The 18,934-nt window shown below is 38.6% G+C and overlaps 1 protein-coding gene across 15 annotated transcripts in view; it reads left to right on the top strand.

The window, feature by feature from the left end:
• U2SURP (U2 snRNP associated SURP domain containing) overlaps positions 1 to 17,659 on the top strand; it is a 61,808-nt gene extending 44,149 nt beyond the window's left edge. For all 15 annotated transcript variants that reach the window (XM_089331092.1, XM_089331094.1, XM_070072685.2 and 12 more), the window contains 4 exons: positions 7,540 to 7,650; positions 10,634 to 10,752; positions 12,185 to 12,361; positions 13,509 to 17,659. In XM_089331092.1, coding sequence (XP_089187218.1) covers positions 7,540 to 7,650; positions 10,634 to 10,752; positions 12,185 to 12,361; positions 13,509 to 13,647 — 546 coding nt within the window. In that variant the 3' untranslated portion in view covers positions 13,648 to 17,659. The remainder of the gene's footprint in view (positions 1 to 7,539; positions 7,651 to 10,633; positions 10,753 to 12,184; positions 12,362 to 13,508) is intronic.
• Positions 17,660 to 18,934: the final 1,275 nt, after the last annotated feature.

The following is an 18,934-nucleotide window of genomic DNA, read 5'->3' as shown; positions in this document are numbered from 1 at the left end:
TTTTTGAACAGGTAGAGTTATAGACAGTGAGAGAAAGAGACAGAGAAAGGTCTTCCTTCTGTTGGTTCACTCCACAAATGGCCACTCTATGGCCAGTACTGCACGATCCAAAGCCAGGAGCCAGGTGCTTCTTCCTGGTCTCCCATGAGGGTGCAGGGGCCCAAGCACTTGGGCCATCCTCCACTGCACTGCCCTCCTGGGCCACAGCAGAGAGCTGGAGTGGAAGAGGAGCAGCCGGGACTAGAACCCGGTACCCATATGGGATGCTGGGGCCGCAGGTGGAGGATTAACCAAGTGAGCCACAGCGCCAGCCCCAGAAACTTTCATACTATGAGGCTTTTTTTTAGGCTCCTAGTTCCAACATTCCTTCTTATGTAGTAACCTTTTCTTACTATTCTGGACTTGTTTTCTTCTTCCTCTTGATCTCTGTGATTTTACATGTATAGTGGTATGTGGCTGTATAAGAAGTCCATTACATTTTGAGTGTACTTAGCATGTTAGCTAGGAAAAGTGAAATATTTTGACATGTTTAAAATTATACTTACTTTTGTTTATTCTTAACAACATGCTCATTTTAAATATCTGCACCTTTAATGATAGGATAGAGTAGACACTGAATGGGCCTTAACATTTGGAGCGGGGGAGACGTTATGGGAGAGCCCAAACTATCTCAGACAGACTTTATCCACCTACCCTCTCTTTGCTCTCCTTTTAAAATATCTTTCGTTTTTGCCAAAAACTCTTTAGACCTGCCAGACAGAGAAAGGTTTTATCATCCCAGTAAATGCTAGCAGTAGTAGAACAGTCAGTATAGAACCTCAAAAGAACTCATAAGAGTGAATTTTAATACTCTGTCCTTTCATTTAACCTATGATGCCTACCACATTAGTTACCTCATTTCTACTTTTTCATATAATCCCGGTTTTTTTTTTTTCCCAGTTTTGGTCTCCTTTACAGGAATAGCTTTTCTTTTCTCTTTTCTTTTCTTTTCTTTTCTTTTCTTTTCTTTTCTTTTCTTTTCTTTTCTTTTCTTTTCTTTTCTTTTCTTTTCTTTTCTTTTCTTTTCTTTTCTTTTCTCCTTCCTTCCTTCCTTCCTTCCTTCCTTCCTTCCTTCCTTCTTTCTTTCTTTCTTTCTTTCTTTCTTTCTTTCTTTCTTTCTTTCTTTCTTTCCTTCCTTCCTTCCTTCCTTCCTTCCTTCCTTCCTTCCTTCCTTCTTCCTTTCTTCCTTTCTTCCTTTCTTCCTTTCTTCCTTTCTTCCTTTCTTCCTTTCTTCCTTTCTTCCTTTCTTCCTTTCTTCCTTTCTTCCTTTCCTTCTTCCTTTCCTTCTTTCTTTCCTTCTTTCTTTCCTTCTTTCCTTCTTTTCCTTCTTCCTTTCCTTCTTCCTTTCCTTCTTCCTTTCCTTCTTTCCTTCTTTCCTTCCTTCTTTCCTTCCTTCCTTCCTTCCTTCCTTCCTTCTTTCCTTCCTTCCTTCCTTCCTTCCTTCCTTCCTTCCTTCCTTCCTTCTTTCTTTCTTTCCTTCCTGCTTTCCTTCCTTCTTTCCTTCCTTCTTTCCTTCCTTCCTTCCTTCCTTCCTTCCTTCCTTCCTTCCTTCCTTCCTTCCTTCCTTCCTTCCTGTCTGTCTTTCTTTGTTTCTTTCTTTTGAAAGTTACACAGAGAGAGAAGGGAGGCAGAGAGAGGTCCTCCATCCGCTGCTTCACTCCCCAATTGGCCGCAGTGGCTGGAGCTGGGCTGATCAGGAGCCAGGAGCTTCTCCTGGGTTTCCCACACAAGTGCAGGGGCCCAAGGACTTGAGCCATCTTCTACTGCTTTCCCAGGCCATAGCAGAGAGCGGGATCAGAAGTGGAGTAACTGTTACTCGAACTGGTGCCCATATGGGATGCCAGCACTGCAGATTCTGGTTTTACCCGTTACTCCACAGCGTCGGCCCCATAATCCCTGTTAAGCTGGTAAAAGTTCTTGTCCATGTCTTTCTCAGAGACCACCAAACCAGAGAGTTAACAGGGTGAACATTTTGTTTTAACCCTATATAGAATGAATGTGGTGACAGTAAAAAATGACAGTTATAAGAAATTTTTAGTTAATTAGCTGGTTGATTTTTCTAGGGTGTATGAGTCTTCCTCAAAAAGTTTTGAGAAGAGTGGAATGAAAGATAAGTTTATTTTGGCACAAAAAAATTTGAAATCCTTGCATAGCTTTTTCCTAATATTCCCATGAACTTTAAAAGTTTTAAAATGTATTTTATGAAAGGCAGAGAGATGGAGATATCTCTCCCATCTGTGACAGCTATGCCTAGGCAGGCTGAAACCAGTGGCCGGGACTCCCATCTGAGTCTCCGGTGTGGGTGTCTGGGACCCAAGTACTTGAGCCATTACCTGCTGCCTCCCAGGGTGTGCATTAGCAGGGAGCTGGAATTGGGAGCAGAGTGAGGACTCAGATCTAAGCACTCTGATACTGATTGTAGATGTCCTAACTGCTGTGCCAAATATCACCGCTTTCTGTGAACTTTTGGAAGGCTCCTCAGATACATGTATTTGGGGAATATGTTGCACTGAAATAAACTTTTAAAATTTTATTTATTTGAAAGGCAAAAGAAAGAGGGAGCTCCCATCCGCTGGTTCATTCTCCACACACCTACAGTGGCTGGGACTGGGCCGTACTGAAGCAGGAATCTCTGAACTCAGTTCAGGTCTCCCCTGTGGGTGGCAGGAATCCAATTACCTGAGCCAGCTGTTTCCCAGGGTCTGCATTTGTAGGAAGCCAGAGCCAGATATTAAACTGCTGCACTCTGATGTGAGATGTGAATGTCTTAGCTGCTAGGCCAAATGCCCACCCTAGCTTGTTTTTTTTTTTTTTCAGTTATTGAATATACATTTTATTTTTTTAATTTTATTTAAGTTATATAATTTTCGTGTGTTTGATATATATAGATATAGGAACATAATGATACTTCCCACCATACCCTCCCACGCTCCAACCCTTCTTCCTCCTCCCTCTCCCATTTCCACTCTTAATTTTTACAAAGAACTATTTTTGGTTTATTTAATGATCATAACCCGACTCTAAGTAAAAGAGTTCATCAAAGAGTGTGAAGGAGAAAATACTATTCCTCAACAGAAGAGACAAGAGCTGTAAATAATCATTGAATCTCAAAATGTCTTTCACTTTAATACATTACATTTTAGGTACTGTATTAGTTACCTTGGATCAGGGAAAATATATGATGCTTATCTTTTTGGGACTGGCTTAATTTTTTTAATATGATGGTTTCCAGTTGTGTCCATCTTGTTACAAAAGACAGGGTTTCGTTTTTTTTTTTTTTTTTTTACAGCTGAGTAGTACTCCATAGTGTACCATATATGTACCATATTTTCTTTTATCCAGTCAACAGTTGATAGACATCTGGGTTGTTTCCATATCTTAGGTATTGTGAATTGTGCTGCAGTGAACATGGGGGTACAGATACCTCTTTCAGATGCTGGTGTGTGTTTGTGTTTTTTGTTTTGTTTTGTTTTTTGTTTGTTGTTGTTGTTGTTTTTGGCTTGGGTAAATTCCCAGGCGTGGGATGGCTGTATCATATGGTAGGTCTATATTCAGATTTCTGAAGTTTCTCCATACTGTCTTCCATATTAGCTGCACCAGTTTACATCCTCACCAATAGTGGATTATGGTGCTTTTTCCCCCATATCCTTGCCAGCATTTGTTGTTTGTTGATTTCTATATGAGAGCCATTCTAACTGGAGTGAGGTAAAACCTCATTGTGGTTTTTAATTTGCATTTCCTTGATGGCTTATAACCCTGAGCATTTTTTTTTTAAAGATTATTTATTTGAAAGAGTCACACAGAGAGAGGAAGAGGCAGAGAGAGAGAGGTCCTCTATCCGCTGGTTCACCCCCCAACTGACTGCAACGGCCAGAGCTGCACCGATCTAAAGCCAGTAGCCAGGAGCCTCCTCCGGGTCTTCCCACGTGGGTGCAGGGGCCCAAGGACTTGGGCCATACTTCACTGCTTTCCCAGGCCACAGCAGAGAGCCGGATCGGAAGTGGAGCAGCCAGGTCTAAGCTTAGATCCAACTTACTTTTAGTTCTGGTGGTTTTTTTTTTTTTTTTTTTTTTTTTTTTTTTTTTTGATTATTTATTTATTTTCTTGAGGGTGAGAGCTCTTGAGAGAGGATGGGGAGACAGAGATCTTCCACCCACTAGTTAGCTCTCCAAATGGCTGCAACAGCCAGGTCTGGGCCAGGCCAAAGCCAGGAACCAGGAACTCTATCCTATGTAGATAGAAGGGGCCTAAGTACTTGAACCATCTTCTGCTGCTGTCCCAGGTACATTAACAGGCAGCTGTATTGGAAGCAGAACAGCTGGAACTCCAACCAGTACCCCATTAAGGATGCTAGCATTTCAGGTGGTGGCTTAACCTGCTGTGCCACAACGCTGGCCCCTCCATGAATTTCATGAAGTCCTTTTATTTTCATACATGTGTTAATTTTTAATTTAAAGCCTTATTTATATATTTATTTGAAACAGGAGAATCAGATTTTCCAACCAGTGGTTTGCTCCCCAGATTGCTACAATGGCTGGGGTTGGGCCAGGCCAAAACCAAAAATTCCCTTCTGGGTCTCCTATATGGGTAGCAGGGGCCCAAGTACGTGGACCATCTCCCATTGCTTTCCCAGGCGTATTAGCAGGGAAATGGATAGGAAACTGAGCAGGTGGGCCTTGGACTGGCACTCTAGTATGGGATGCTAGCATCATAACCAGTACTTTAATCTGCTATACCCCTGTTTTTATTAAAACTTTTAGGGAATAAGATGTCATTTATCAGTAAGCACATTGACTATAGACACTTTCCAACTGTGTGTGTTCCTTCTGAGCTGTTATCTCAGTTGTCCTTCCACCTTCCTGAGAATTATGCTTTACCAGCCTGATTAAACTATTGCAAAACAAAGACTGAGTTCAATAAAAATATATTTTCTTTTTTTTTTTTTTTTTTAAGATTTATTTTATTTATTTGAAAGACAGGGTTACAGAGAGAGGTAGAGACAGAGAGGTCTTCCATCCATTGGTTCATTCCCCAGATGGCCACAATGGCCGGAGTTGCGCCAATCTGAAGCCAGGAGCCAGGAGCTTCTTCCGGGTCTTCCCACGCGAGTGCAGGGGCCCAAGGACTTGGGTCATCTTCTGCTTTCCCAGGCCATAGCAGAGAGTTGTATCAGAAGAGGAGTAGCCGGGACTGGAACCGGTGCCCATATGGGATGCCAGCACTGCAGGTGCCAGTTTTACCCTCTATGCCACAGTGCCAGCCCCAAAATACATTTTCTTGATAATTGAAGTTATCTTATGAATACCATAAGAGACTATTTAATTTTTTTTTTTTTTTTTTTTTTTTTTTTTTTTTTTTTTTTTTTTTACAGGCAGAATGGATAGTGAGAGAGAGAGACAAAGGTCTTCCTTTTTGCTGTTGGTTCACCCTCCAATGGCTGCCACGGCTGGCTCGCTGTGGCCGGCGCACCGCGCTGATCCGAAGGCAGGAGCCAGGTGCTTCTCCTGGTCTCCCATGGGGTGCAGGGCCCAAGCACTTGGGCCATCCTCCACTGCCTTCCCGGGCCACAGCAGAGAGCTGGCCTGGAAGAGGGGCAACCGGGACAGAATCCGGCGCCCCGACCGGAACTAGAACCCAGTGTGCCGGCGCCGCTAGGTGGAGGATTAGCCTACTGAGCCGCGGCGCCGGCCAGAGACTATTTAATTATTTTAAAATCTTATTTTCAACTTATATAGAAGAAAATGAGATAATTTACCTTTTGGTTAACTTGCATGGATTTTGTGAACATTATTTCTACATTGGATTTATACATGAGGAGTCTTCAAACAGTTCATGGGAAAAGTATTTAATTTAAAAGCTATGCATGGATTTCAAAATATTTTGCACCAAAATATACTCATCTTTTAATTCCATTTCCACAAACTTTTCGAAGACCCTCATATATGTGATATGTATATATGTGTGTGCATGCACACCCCTCCCTCAGATGTTTCTGTATTGTATGTGCTGTTTCATAATCTGGCCTCTTCTTTGTCAGATAATCGAAGATTATTTCTCTTATTCTCATAGTTCCTGCCTCTCAGGGACTTGGGCTGTAAATCAGATCCTAATATTAAAATGTGGATCTTGCCTTCATCTTAGAATTACCTGTTTTTTCTCCCTTATTTACTGTGAGAGACTTAATCATATGGAGTAATTTCCATAATTGGTGGCAAATTTGGATTAGAACTCAGGACTCATGAGCTTTACTTCAAGGCTTTTCTTATCTTTCTTCTCTGGCCCTTAATTTGAAATCCAGTGAGTACTATCCCTTTTTCTGTCAAATTCTTAAGTGAGGAATAAAGTTCTAAATTAGTTTTGCAACTCATTTTATTATAAGCTGTAGTATATGTGCTGTGTTTTATTTTTAAAAGCTGTTCTGTTCCCCAGTGTGTCCTAATAAAGATGCCTATAGCTGAACATTTTTTAGCAGTTAATAAAAACCAGAGGATTTGTGTTTTAAAGTAGTGACACACTCTGATAATACACTTTGAGTAAAACCTGTTGCCGTATGATAATGTGGTATTCACAGGACATAAGTTCTTCATCTTTTAGATGCCACTTAGAGTAATGCTTAGTCTGGAATTACCTTTTCTTATTCTACTCTTATCCCCATTTCTACGAGCAAGGGTTGGAAGAGTAAAATAGGGGTAGGGAGCCAACTGGGGGTTCTACTCTGTCATTGGAGAACAAAGATCTCTTTCTGGCTTCATCTGAGGAAAGTGAATAGTTGAGGGGGAAGGTGGTACCTGACAACAGGCAGCAGAGGAGGGATGACTCACCAGCCATTGCATGGGCCGCTTTGTTTTGTCTTGAGAGCTTTGGTCATCTGTTTCCTAGGTGTCTTAGACTTGTGCTTGAGACTTATACCATATCAGCAGGAACTCTTAAGTAAGGAATTTATAATGATTTTTAAAAAAACATTGATGTGGGTAGCTGGCCCCTTCATTGTGTTTTGTGATACAAGTAGAGAGAAACCTTCAGTCAGTTCAGCTCAGTGTTTGGTCCTTCATGAAGTGTGCGTAATGAAAATGCTGCCCTTTTTAAAAATTTTTTTCAAAGCTATTTGTGTTTTGCTGTCATAACCTTGCTAACAGTTGTTTACCTTTACCGACCTTGCCTTTATTATTTGAGGAACCGAATACTAAATTCATTATCATTGTGTTGAGAGAAGAAGTAAGTACTTACGGGCATGAAGCATACATAACTCATCGTTTGTGAGTCCTCACCACTGTGCAGAGAATACAGTGGGCTTACGTTGGTCACTTGGATTTTGTGTTGTTGGGCTTATCTGATAAGTAGTGGCCTTTGGATAAGAAAGTTATTTTGGTTTTGTTTTTTTAATGTTGATGTTACATTTTGACTGAGTCCTAATCAGTTACTACTTTGCTCTAGGAACAAAGTAATGTTTGAGAAACTGTAGTGATGAAGATACTTATTTAGAAATGTCTTGTTTCACAGCTTAAAGTCATGAAGTTTCAGGATGAATTAGAATCTGGAAAACGACCTAAAAAACCAGGCCAAAGTTTTCAGGAGCAAGTGGAACACTACAGAGATAAACTTCTTCAACGAGTAAGAAATAAGTATATTTAGTGTGTCTTTTCCAGAGTTACTTATCTGACTTCCTAGAATGTCTGTATATTGGTAGACTCAAGAAAAGTATATTTCAGAGTATATCCTTTTATGTGCAAATGTTGCATTCTGACAATTTGAAATATGATATTTTAGAACTGTTTCCACTTTGGAAAGAGTTCTTAGGGCAATAGAACAGTATTTTATTCTGGATAGTAACTATGGACTAGAATATTAATCCTGCTAAAAGCCTGCTTTCAAAACTGGAGGAGACCATACTGGAAGAGTCACGTTTGTGACTATTGAGACAGTAGCCACCACAATTGGCACAGAGATAAAGATGGAAGCTGGATTTGCAAAGTTAATTTAGTTTTCATGTCTCATTGTTTCCAAGGAAGGAAAGCAAGGGGTAGGATCCCTGTTTGGTAAATTCTAAGCTTTTGAGGAACTTTGTGTTCTCATTCACAAAAAAATACAAAGACATTTGAAAAAGTTTGAGGAAAACTAGAATTAAAGATGCTGATTTTGGTGCAGACTTTTATTTATTTATTTATTTATTTATTTTTGACAGGCAGAGTTAGAGAGAGAGAGAAAGGTCTTCCTTTTTCCGTTGGTTCACCCCCCAACCGGCCACTGTGGCCGGCGCACTGCGCTGATCCGAAGCCAGGAGCCCGGTGCTTCCTCCTGGTCTCCCATGTGGGTGCAGGGCCCAAGGACCTGGGCCATGGTCCACTGTACTCCCGGGCCACAGCATAGAGCTGGACTGGAAGAGGAGCAACCGAGACAGAATCCGGCACCCCAACCAGGACTAGAACCTGGAGTGCCGGCGCTGCAGGCAGAGGATTAGCCAAGTGAGCTGCGGCGCCGGCCTGGTGCAGACATTTTTTAAAACTATGCATATGTAATTTTTTCATAATGCATGTTTTCCATGAACCTTTTGAAAAAGGTCCCTTGTATGTAGGAATATGCAGAGAATTTTAGGACTAGCAGCCCCATGTGGTAATTGTGCAAGGAACCTAGGAATTTTGTTAGGACTGCTATTTTTTAATCTACTTGTATATCTTGTCTGTCACTGTAAAAATAAAATAGGTTATATAGAAAGAGAAATAAGGAAAAGTTACCAAAGGGAGCTTATTACTAGAAAGCTGCTGTATTCAGGTAATGTGGAGCAGTCTTTTAACTGTGGTGCTACCCAGACCTGTAGAATCTGGTGCCATGTTCTGTGTGAACCATGAGGCAAGTCACTGTAGCCCACTTCACTCTCTGAAGCTGTGTTGTGGTTTTCCCAATTTTTCAAGATAGATTTATATAATAGCTACTACTTTTACTGTTTTTTTTTTTTTTTTTTTAAGATTTGTTTATTTATGCAGAGACAGAGAGAGAGATTTCATCCATTGATATTCATTCCCCAAATGGCCGGAGCTGGGCCGATCCAACACCAGGAGCCAAGAGCTTCTTCTGTGTCTCCCATGTGGGTGCAGGGGCTCAAGCACTTTGGCCATATTCTACTGCTTTCCCAGGCCATAGTGGAGAGCTGTATTGGAAGTGGAGCAGCTGGGACACAAAGTGGCACCAATATGGGATGCTGGGGCAGCAGGCAGAGGCTTAGCCTCCTGTGCCACAGCACCGGTCCCCTTGCCTGATTTTGTAAAAGTTGTACTAGAGCAGAGCGGTTCCTATTCATGTACGTATTGTCTATGGCGGCTTTCATGTGTCAGTGACAGAATGTTCCACAAAGCAGAAAATACATACAGTCTGGCTGTACACAAAACAACTGCCAATATCTGGTAAAGGCCTTTTTACCTTTTAAAAATTAAGAGTCAACTATCAGATAGCTTTTCTAGAGAAATTAAATTCCTGTTAGTAAATTGGGCCTTATAGGTTCATTTAATTGTCTTATTACCAATGGAAATAAAAATTTCAAGTCGTAAGTCACAATTGCGGCATCTGGGGATGAGCACATAAGTTATTATTCTGGTTTATATAATTACATGTCATGTAGTGAGTTGTATTCTTATAAATTAAGATTTAAAATATCTTTAGTACTAATTTTTTGCTATAAGATTGTGGTGGTAAGTCTGTTGTGGATTTGCCATTTCCCACCTTTAGCCTGTTGCTCTTTGCTTTAAATCATCCTTGTGAAGAGTTGGAAGAATCACTTTTTTTTTTTTTTTTGACAGGCAGAGTTAGACCGTGTGAGAGAGAGAGAGAAAGGTCTTCCTTCCGTTGGTTCACCCCCCAAATGGCCGCTACGGCTGGCGCACTGCGCCGATCTGAAGCCAGGAGCCAGGTGCTTCCTCCTGGTCTCCCATGGGGTGCAGGGCCCAAGCACTTGGGCCATCCTCCACTGTACTCCCGGGCCACAGCAGAGAGCTGGACTGAAAGAGGGGCAACCGGAACAGAATCTGGCGCCCCACCGGCACTGGAACCCCGGGTGCCGGCGTCGCAGGCGGAGGATTAGCCTAGTGAGCCGCAGCGCCAGCCAAGGAAGAATCACTTTTTAATATGTGATGAAAAAATCAGTGCATTATTAGTTTTTTGATTCTTTATGGAGAGTGGGAGAAGAAGAGCTGTGGCTCTAGAGTTTGAATTAAAATCATTTCTTCACTTCCTGTGTGACCATAGACCTGACACTTAATCTGAGTCTCATTTTCATCTCTAGCATGAGGGTGAATAGTCCTGTTCCCTAGGGGTGTGTTAAACAAAGACACAAAATGATATGTGGAAAGTTGTTGAAAATATTACTTAGCCTGTGACAAACAGTAAATATGTAACTACTGTCACTAGTATTATTTTCTAACATAAGTAGAAGAAACGGCTAGTTTTCCTTGGAAAGATAGAATTTTTTTTTTGAAAATGGTATTGCACCTTAAGTAGTGATTTGAAAAATTGTTTACTAGAAGAGAAAATACTATTATGTAAGTGATATTAACCTAGATGATATTTTTAAGCAACTAAATGTTTTCTTTAAAAACTAAAACAGGAAAAAGAGAAAGAATTAGAAAGAGAAAGAGAAAGAGATAAAAAGGATAAAGAAAAATTGGAATCTCGATCCAAAGACAAGAAGGAAAAAGATGAGTGTACTCCAACGAGGAAAGAAAGGTATAACAATTCTTACATTTAATGTGTATGCAGGTTTCAAGGTTTGGAATGATGGTCTATTTTATAATATTTTTTATCATTGATACTAGTAGTGTTTTCTCATGAGGAACATGTTTGGCTCCCTCTTACAGGAGGTAGAAGTAGCTGACAAATGGGGCAGTTAGTTTATTTAACTGGGTCATCATCCCTTTACATGGTTCATAGGATGTCCTTAGCCTTAGTTCAGTGCAGGAATTCAGTTACAGTATTAAGTATCAAACCTGAGACTTAAATAACAAAACAGCTTGCTAGATCATCTTTGTTGCCTCCCATATAAGTGTTTTTTTCCAGTCTCTAGGTGCCGAGGCTGCTACCTGTAAACTTGAGTCCTTAAGCTTTATCTTGAAAGGAGATTATATAAATAGGCCACAAGGACTTGCTCCTCACTTTACAGTTTTTATTTCTTATTTCCTCAGTTCCTACATCTTTGTTTTAGTAAAGAAAATTGCTCAGTTAATAGAACTGAAGTTTTTCTAATAAAAAATTATTGCAAATAAAAAGATTTTGATTTTATCACTCAAATGAGTTCCAAATAAGTTATACTAATTGGTTCAATAAAAAATGTCACTTTATAATTAATGTTTTGGCAATTTCAGATTTACAGAAAAGTTAAAAGAATTGTGTGAAGAATTCCTAGATATCCTTCACCCACATTCCCCAAATTTTAGAATATTTCTGCTTTATTCTTTTCTCTGCCAGCTGTCCAACTTTTTTTTTTTTTTTAAGCAAGGAGTTTTTTGCTTGTCTCTTTGTTTGATTTCTATTTATTTGAAAAGGGAGAGGCAGATAGAGCTTCCATCTACTGGTTCGCTCCCCAAATGTCTGTGAGGAGGCCAGGAACACAGTTCAGGTCTTCTACATGGATGGCAGGAGTCCAATTGCTTGAGTCATCACTGCTGCCTCTGAGGATCTGCGTTTAGCAGGAAGCTGGAGTCAGGAGCTGGTCATTAAAGCGGGCACTGATGTGGGGTGTGCATATCTTAACTGCAGGGCCAAACACCCGTTCCCACCCGCCCCAATCATTTAAAAGTAATTTGTCAGTATGATGTCCCACCCTCCTAAACACATTCATTTAATCACAATGAAAGTGTCAGAACAGGAAATAAACATTAAAAATGCTACTCAATCCAGAGGATTTAATTAAGTTTTATTCATTGTCCCAATAATCTCTTGTAGCAAAAGAAATTCCAATCTAGTTGAAATCTGTTCTCTCTCAATTTTAAGTTATGTTTAAGACTTATTGGGATAAAAGACCTTGAATATTGTTGGAAAATAGATTACTGTGTTAGTGAGAATAAAAGTTATTGTAAAATGGTAGAAAGTAATAGCCAATTTAATAAAAGGAAAATGAATACCTAATCCTTTACTCACTTATGGGGGCTTTGTTCCATAGGAAAAGACGACACAGTACATCCCCCAGCCCATCTCGCAGTAGCAGTGGTAGACGAGTGAAATCCCCATCACCAAAATCGGAGCGATCAGAGCGTTCAGAAAGATCTCACAAAGAGAGCTCACGTTCCAGGTCATCTCACAAAGATTCTCCTAGAGATGTTAGCAAAAAAGCCAAAAGGTAAATGCAAGTCATTTTTGGTAATATTTTAAATACCTTGTCATTCTACCAGCTTTTGAAAATAATTTAATTGGCAGACATTCTTAAAAAGAATTTATAAAAACCAAAGAGTTATACTTTCATTTTAGGTTATTACTCCCCACCCCAATCTCTCTTCATCACTTAAGTACAAAGAGGGCTTCCAGTAAGTAAAGACTAGCCAAGAATTGTAAGCATCAGTATCCAGTGTTTCCTGTAGAATGGGGGGAGCTGCTTTATTTTCATTCTGTTTTTTAGTTTCTATAGAATATTCTCTGGTTTTTGTCAAAGCTAAAAGGAAAATACATTTTTCCCCCAAAGCAGTATTACTAGCAATTCTTGGTTAGAGATTTATTGGAAACAAATACCATAAATACCAATAAATGCCATTTCTTCAATGTGTAATTTAATATGCTCTTTTTCTTTTAGTTTCAGAAAAGTGTTTCAAAAATGTTTTATTTTTCTGGTATTATATAGAGATATTTTCCCTAAGAGCAAAAAGAGTTTTATATATTAACACTTTATTGTAACTTTTTTTAATGGTAACTTTTTAATAAAATTTATAAAATAACTTTCTCCTTTTCTAAATGACATTTGCTTATGTGTGTGTAAACATGTATATAACTATTTATTTGTTTTGTTTATCTTTCTGAAGAGCGCTTCCAAAATTATGCAGTTTTTAATGATGCCCTTGAATGCTACTGCAGTGGTTGCTACCTTTTTCCTCAAGATAATAGGCTACAAAGCTGTGGATTTTTACATGTTGTGAATCATCTCACATGCCATTTTGAACTTTAGCTTATAATAAGATCAGAGATTCAACTTGTTAAAAAATACCCCAGTCACTGCCTGTAGAGATTTTGATTGAGTAGAGCAATGGTAAGACTCAGAAATTTGTCGTTTTAAACAAGCTTCTGCAGTGATGATTGCCGATGCAGTGTATAGTAACTACAAAATAAATGCTCTCTGTGTGTATCCAGTAGGCAAAGTATACATTTGATAGGTGTACAGTCTTATTCCAGTAACTTTTATTGTGCTTTGTTAAATATCATTTTAGATGATTTAAGGAAAATCAATCTTGATCATGTGAATACTTTGATAAATTGGGTTTTTTTGTTTGTTTCTTCAGGTCACCATCTGGTTCAAGGACACCCAAACGGTCTAGGCGATCACGGTCTAGATCCCCTAAAAAATCAGGGAAGAAATCCAGATCCCAGTCCCGGTCTCCACACAGGTCTCATAAAAAGTCAAAGAAAAACAAACACTGACATAAATTTTTAAGATACTGTCATTTATTGGAAATGCGATTTTGTTTTGTGCCTGAATGGTCTGTTTTTTAAAAAAACAAAACAAAAAAATCAAATGAAAGAGCATTCCTGGGGTTTTTGTTTGTTTGTGAATGCATGTGTAAACTCATGAGTAATGCATCTGTAGACCTGTCATTGTTTTATATTGTATAAATTACTTTCATTGTGGCTGTTTCTCAAGATGAAATTTTTATTGTGCTAATGAGTTTCATCAGAAATGTGTATAATGGATCTGCTGGCAGTAGTAGTATTTTGTTTTAGGATGTTGTGACTTAGCAAAAATAATACAGATGTCTTCCCCCCTTTTGTAGCTTTGACAATTTGAACTAGATTTCAAATAAAATCTGAACAGAAAACTGTAATGTTGTTTTTTTGCCCCATTGGTATACCAAGTCCCTTGAAGTCCTACTTAGTGAATTTGGCACTACTGTTGTGTTTCTTCTATCTAATGCACTTTATAAGCTCCAGTGTTCAAGTAGCTAAAGTTTTATATTTACTAAGATGACTATTGAAATCAAGGGACCTACAGCTCTATTTGGTAGATTTGCTAATCAGTTTCTAAAGAAAGGTTCTCCTGGATAATACTGATACTCAGATCCAAGGACTGGGTGCATATGGTATGGTGTTGTTAAGTGGAATGCCTAGCTGAAACTGTTTTTGTTTTTTCAAAGAAACAGTATGATTGTAGTATACAACCTGTGTTCTGAGCAACTGCTTATTTTTAGGGGAAAATTAAGTCTTCATCTTTTGATTTTATCTTGTATCATGAAAGAAGTATATTTAGAAAAGAAACTTTCTAACAAAATTTGGCCATGGAATTTTTTTGTATAATGCCCTTTTATAGTCTTCTGCAGGCTACCTTTCAACACTGGTGTTAGAGTATTTTTACAAGTTTCTAAAGCTTAAAACATCTTAGGTTTTTGTTTTGTGTTTTAAGGATTTAGTTTTTAGGTACAGCTTTAAGTAAAATGTAAACATAAAATTGTTTTCAGAAAATTTAACACCCAATGGTTTGTAAATTCGAGGTGCAAAAGGTGATGTAAATCATTTGCAGAGTTGAACTATGTTGTGGATGAAAATAAAATTGCTGCAATATGAAGAAGAAATAAGAAAACTTGTATAATATTGATCATAGCATTTCCATAAATAGAATGTAATAAAGGGTTAAGTAGACTTGAACTGACTTTATTTGTGAATCTTGCTTTCAGTTTTTCATTAGGCACTTTATACAGTGGTTTGATGTCTCTCCTCTTTCACCTCCCTAGTAAGGAAAGTAGGAAATTATTATAATAATGGATTGTTTTGATTTAATTTGTTTTTTAAAAATATTTTTTCAAGTTGTTTTACTTAATCTTCCCTAGTTGCAGAGTAAGATATTCTGTGCCTATTATTTGGGGAGTAGCTGTAGTGACTAAGTAGTCAGACATGTTGTTTCCAAAATGAACAAATCCACAGTGGCTTTGCAAATGAGCCAGATTATTTTACATAATGGCTTTATTACTGTGCAAATATTGCTTGAAAGCTACTCCTTTAATATGCACTCTTTTGTCCAATTTTAAGGAAATGTTAATTCCTAAAAGTTGCTCAGAATAATTAAATGTGAACATTTGGTGCAGATATTTAAAAACCTATAAATATAGCCGTTTTGAAATAACATGCTTTTCTCCCCCTGTTTATTGCCCGGGAGAATGGAATTTTATATAATCTGCCTTTTCTTTGCAAAAATAACAATAGTGTTGAGTGGCTGGTGATTTTGGCATTCTATCATTTACTGGTATCTTCATAGAAGAAATAATTGGTCAGGTAATGGCCTAGTTCAGTTGTAAGGGATGCTTATTTCTCTCTCTTTTTTAAAACAAAACATCCCAGAGAAGGAGAAGTGAGTAGAAAATGTTAGGTCAGTTTTGGCTGCTTATTTGTAATATTTCCCTACTGCAGTCTAGCAGTTCTATATCTGGATCCAGATACAACTATTAGAGTTGATTTTAACAGTGGTAAAAAACTGGCTCCCTTTGGTGTGGTTGAGAATTGCTTAGGTCTAAGAGCATATTCTTTGAACTTTGTTAATGTTCATGTTAAGTTGGATTGAGTTATTTGGTCTTGAATTATAAACAGTATTGTTAAATAGCTTATTTCTAATTTTACTGTATGAAAAAATACAGAATAAGACTTTGATTTTCCCCATGGACTCTGAAAATTGAGTGGGATCAGAAATTGGTGAATTTTCAGGGGGGGAGATATACCATAATTTTCTAATTGCTTACTATTCATCTGAAGACTACTCCTATGTTACATAGCACCATTTCTATATTTTGACTAAATATATGGGTTTTAGTTACAGGAAAGGCCGTGTTCAACTGTGTACTAGACAGTTACTGTCCACTGCTGCAGCTACATGTAAGCAGAAATTCTATTGTGATTTATAAAGGGCAAGACTGAAGCTTTTTACCCTGCAGTCTAACATCTATCTAAACACAGGTTACTACCATTGAGCTCTCCCTCTCATGCACGTGAGAGAAAGTTAAATGTTGGTCTACTTACCAGAGAGAGAAACCTATGATTGAAAAGGATCCTGTTCATGAAGTTTTTTTTACTGACCTTTTATTTTCCTTATTGTTAGTTGAGTAGATGGAAATTTCTGAATTGTAACATGTTCAGAAGTTAGGGATTAAAGAACATAACAAAAAGCCCTGATCCAAGAGAATGCTTTTTATTTGGCTCAAAATGTTTGTGGCTTTTCTGCTAAAATTGCTATCGTCTGACCTAATTTTTCTTTATTGCAGACCATTCATTCCTGTGGGTTTACCGTGGGACTTTTATCCCAAGTAAAGAACCTTGGAGGAAATACTTACTTCTGACCAAATGTGTTCTCTGCCTAACCCCTTCCCCCAGTTTAATATTCTTGAGCACTTATTTTAAAGGGATTTCAATCAAGATCAGATTTATGTTTATTAGAAATGCTCTGTATATGTGTCCTCCACAGTGATAGAAGTTTTGAAAAATTATATGGCCATGATAATAGTTTATTGTTATTAAAAAGCAAATAAACCTGTGTATTGCCAAAGTGACTTAAACTGCTCTGATGACCACAACAATGTGATTTCTGTAGCAGAAAAAGTTGTTTGTTTATAAAGATAAATAGTACCACTTTTCTAAGACTGTACATTTAAAAACTGTGCTTTTTTTGTGTGTTTTCTTCTATTACATTTTAGAGGTAAAGCAAATTATAGGCAATTCTGTGCAAATACTAGTGAAGACACTGGTATAAGTTAAAGGAATATATATAAGCAAACCTTTACGAAGTAAGGTGCATGGTTTAGAATAGGTGTTAGGGAGTGTGTTAATAGTTACCTTTGGCTTTTTTCTTTATTTTTGTTATCAACTTAGATAACAAGCAAATGCAAATCCCAGGGGAAGTGTGATGCTGGGCTAAAAGGTGGGAATGTGCTGCTGTTCCGAGTGAGCCTTGTTCCATTGTTGAAAGGTCAATGCCTTTGTGTTTATTCAGTACCACCTCATGGAGCTTTGATGTAAATGGATTATATGTATAGTTGGCAATTTGTATAGTTTTGTAGATCTATAGATAAAATGCCTTCATTCATTTTCACCTGTAATTGTGCTTAGAGTGTTTGTGTTTTATCCTTTGACTTCAGCAGGCTCTGGTATGTTGTATCTGGTGATGTGACTTACCAGGAAAGAATTTTTCAGAAGTGAGAATGCTGTAGTTGAAATCAGCTCAACTGAATACTGTACAGCAAGATGATTTCTTTTGGGTGAAACTGATTCCGTAATTAAGTTACTCCTGATGGAAGGATTAGGTTTGTCGTGGAGCTGCTTTCCAGATCAGACTGATGCTTTATAGTTTTTCTACATAAAGATTATATAGTTGCAAACAAAGGTTGTGGAATTTTCCTTTTGTTGTTGTTTTTTTATTTTAATTACTTTAATAAAAATACGTTGTTTTCATAGCAAACTTAGACTGTTCCTGTAATTTTCTCCACATAATTTTTTAACACAAGCCCAGTAAATCAGTTTCCATTGATGAAACAAATGATCCGCCACATTTATCACTTGCAGCAAAAATGTTACAACATTTTACATAGTGAAACAGTAAAATCATATATTCATAATGATTTTCTTAAGAAATTTCATTTCCTTACTGGTTCTGTTAGGTAGGAAGTCAGATATGAGCTTATATGTGTGTGACAAAGGCCTAAGGAGACATCTAGGTCCAGCATATGCAACTCAAAGTCATCCTGATAACCTTCCAGGGGCAGCCCAGTATCTGCACTTGAAACATCCTGCCCTGCCCTGCCCTGCCCTGCCCCTTCTACCTGCCTGGTGGGGGTCCCCGCCCCTTTTGCCTGATAACCTTCCAGGTGCAGCCCAGTATCAGCACTTCAAACATCCTGCCCTGGATCCTGATCTTCCAAGGGGTCCTGCTCATCTTTTCCTCTAATGGGGGCGGGGGGGTACGGGGCACCAGTCAGGCTTCCTCCTCTGATAAGGGGGAAGACTAGACTTAGAAAGGAATTTTTAGTATTTTTTTTAGTATTTACATCCAAAAAGTCCTTTGTTCCAGGAGGAGAAGATGTGGGAAGAAAAAGACCCAACCCCTTAAAAACCCTGGCCTAAATGTAAACTGGGCACTCTCTCAGGTCCTGTCTGGAGAGGTGCCCATCCGTTCTTACGGATGTCCCTGCCCTAATAAACCTTGCTATTGGCTTTCCACTTATCTCTGTCTCACGCCTGAATTCTTTGTTGCGTGAAGACAAGGACCCTTGCAGTTCTCCGGTAACAGTTCCTTGTTTTTAAAATGTTTCATTGAGGAAAATTTCAAACATCTACAAAAGTAGAGTAAGATTGATTTACTTATTTGAAAGGCAGTTAGAGATCTTCCATCCACTGGTTCATTCCCCAGATGGCTGCAGTGGCCACAATGGCTGGGGTTGGGCCGGGTTGAAACCAGGATCTTCCAGGAATCTGGGTGCGGGGGACCAAGCACGTGGAGCATCCTCTGTTGCTTTCTTAGGCATAATAGCATGGAGCTGGATTGGAAGTGGAGCACCCAGGACAACTGGTACCCATATGGGATGGCAGCATGTGCCACAACCCTGGCCCCTAAGATAGATTTATTCTTGATTGTATAATGCTGTAAATGTTTACCATCTTGGCCTTTTTTTTTTTTTCAAGATTATTTATTTGAGAGGTAGAGTTACAGACAGGGAGAAACAAAGAAGTGTTCCAT

Source organism: Oryctolagus cuniculus, chromosome 4 (genome assembly GCF_051225735.1).
Source record: "Oryctolagus cuniculus isolate XC-2025 breed Fujian yellow rabbit chromosome 4, ASM5122573v1, whole genome shotgun sequence".
In the NCBI taxonomy this organism is placed as follows: Eukaryota; Metazoa; Chordata; class Mammalia; order Lagomorpha; family Leporidae; genus Oryctolagus; species Oryctolagus cuniculus.
The sequence above is the reverse complement of the archived record's forward strand: the minus strand, read 5'-3'. Positions and strand labels throughout refer to the sequence as shown.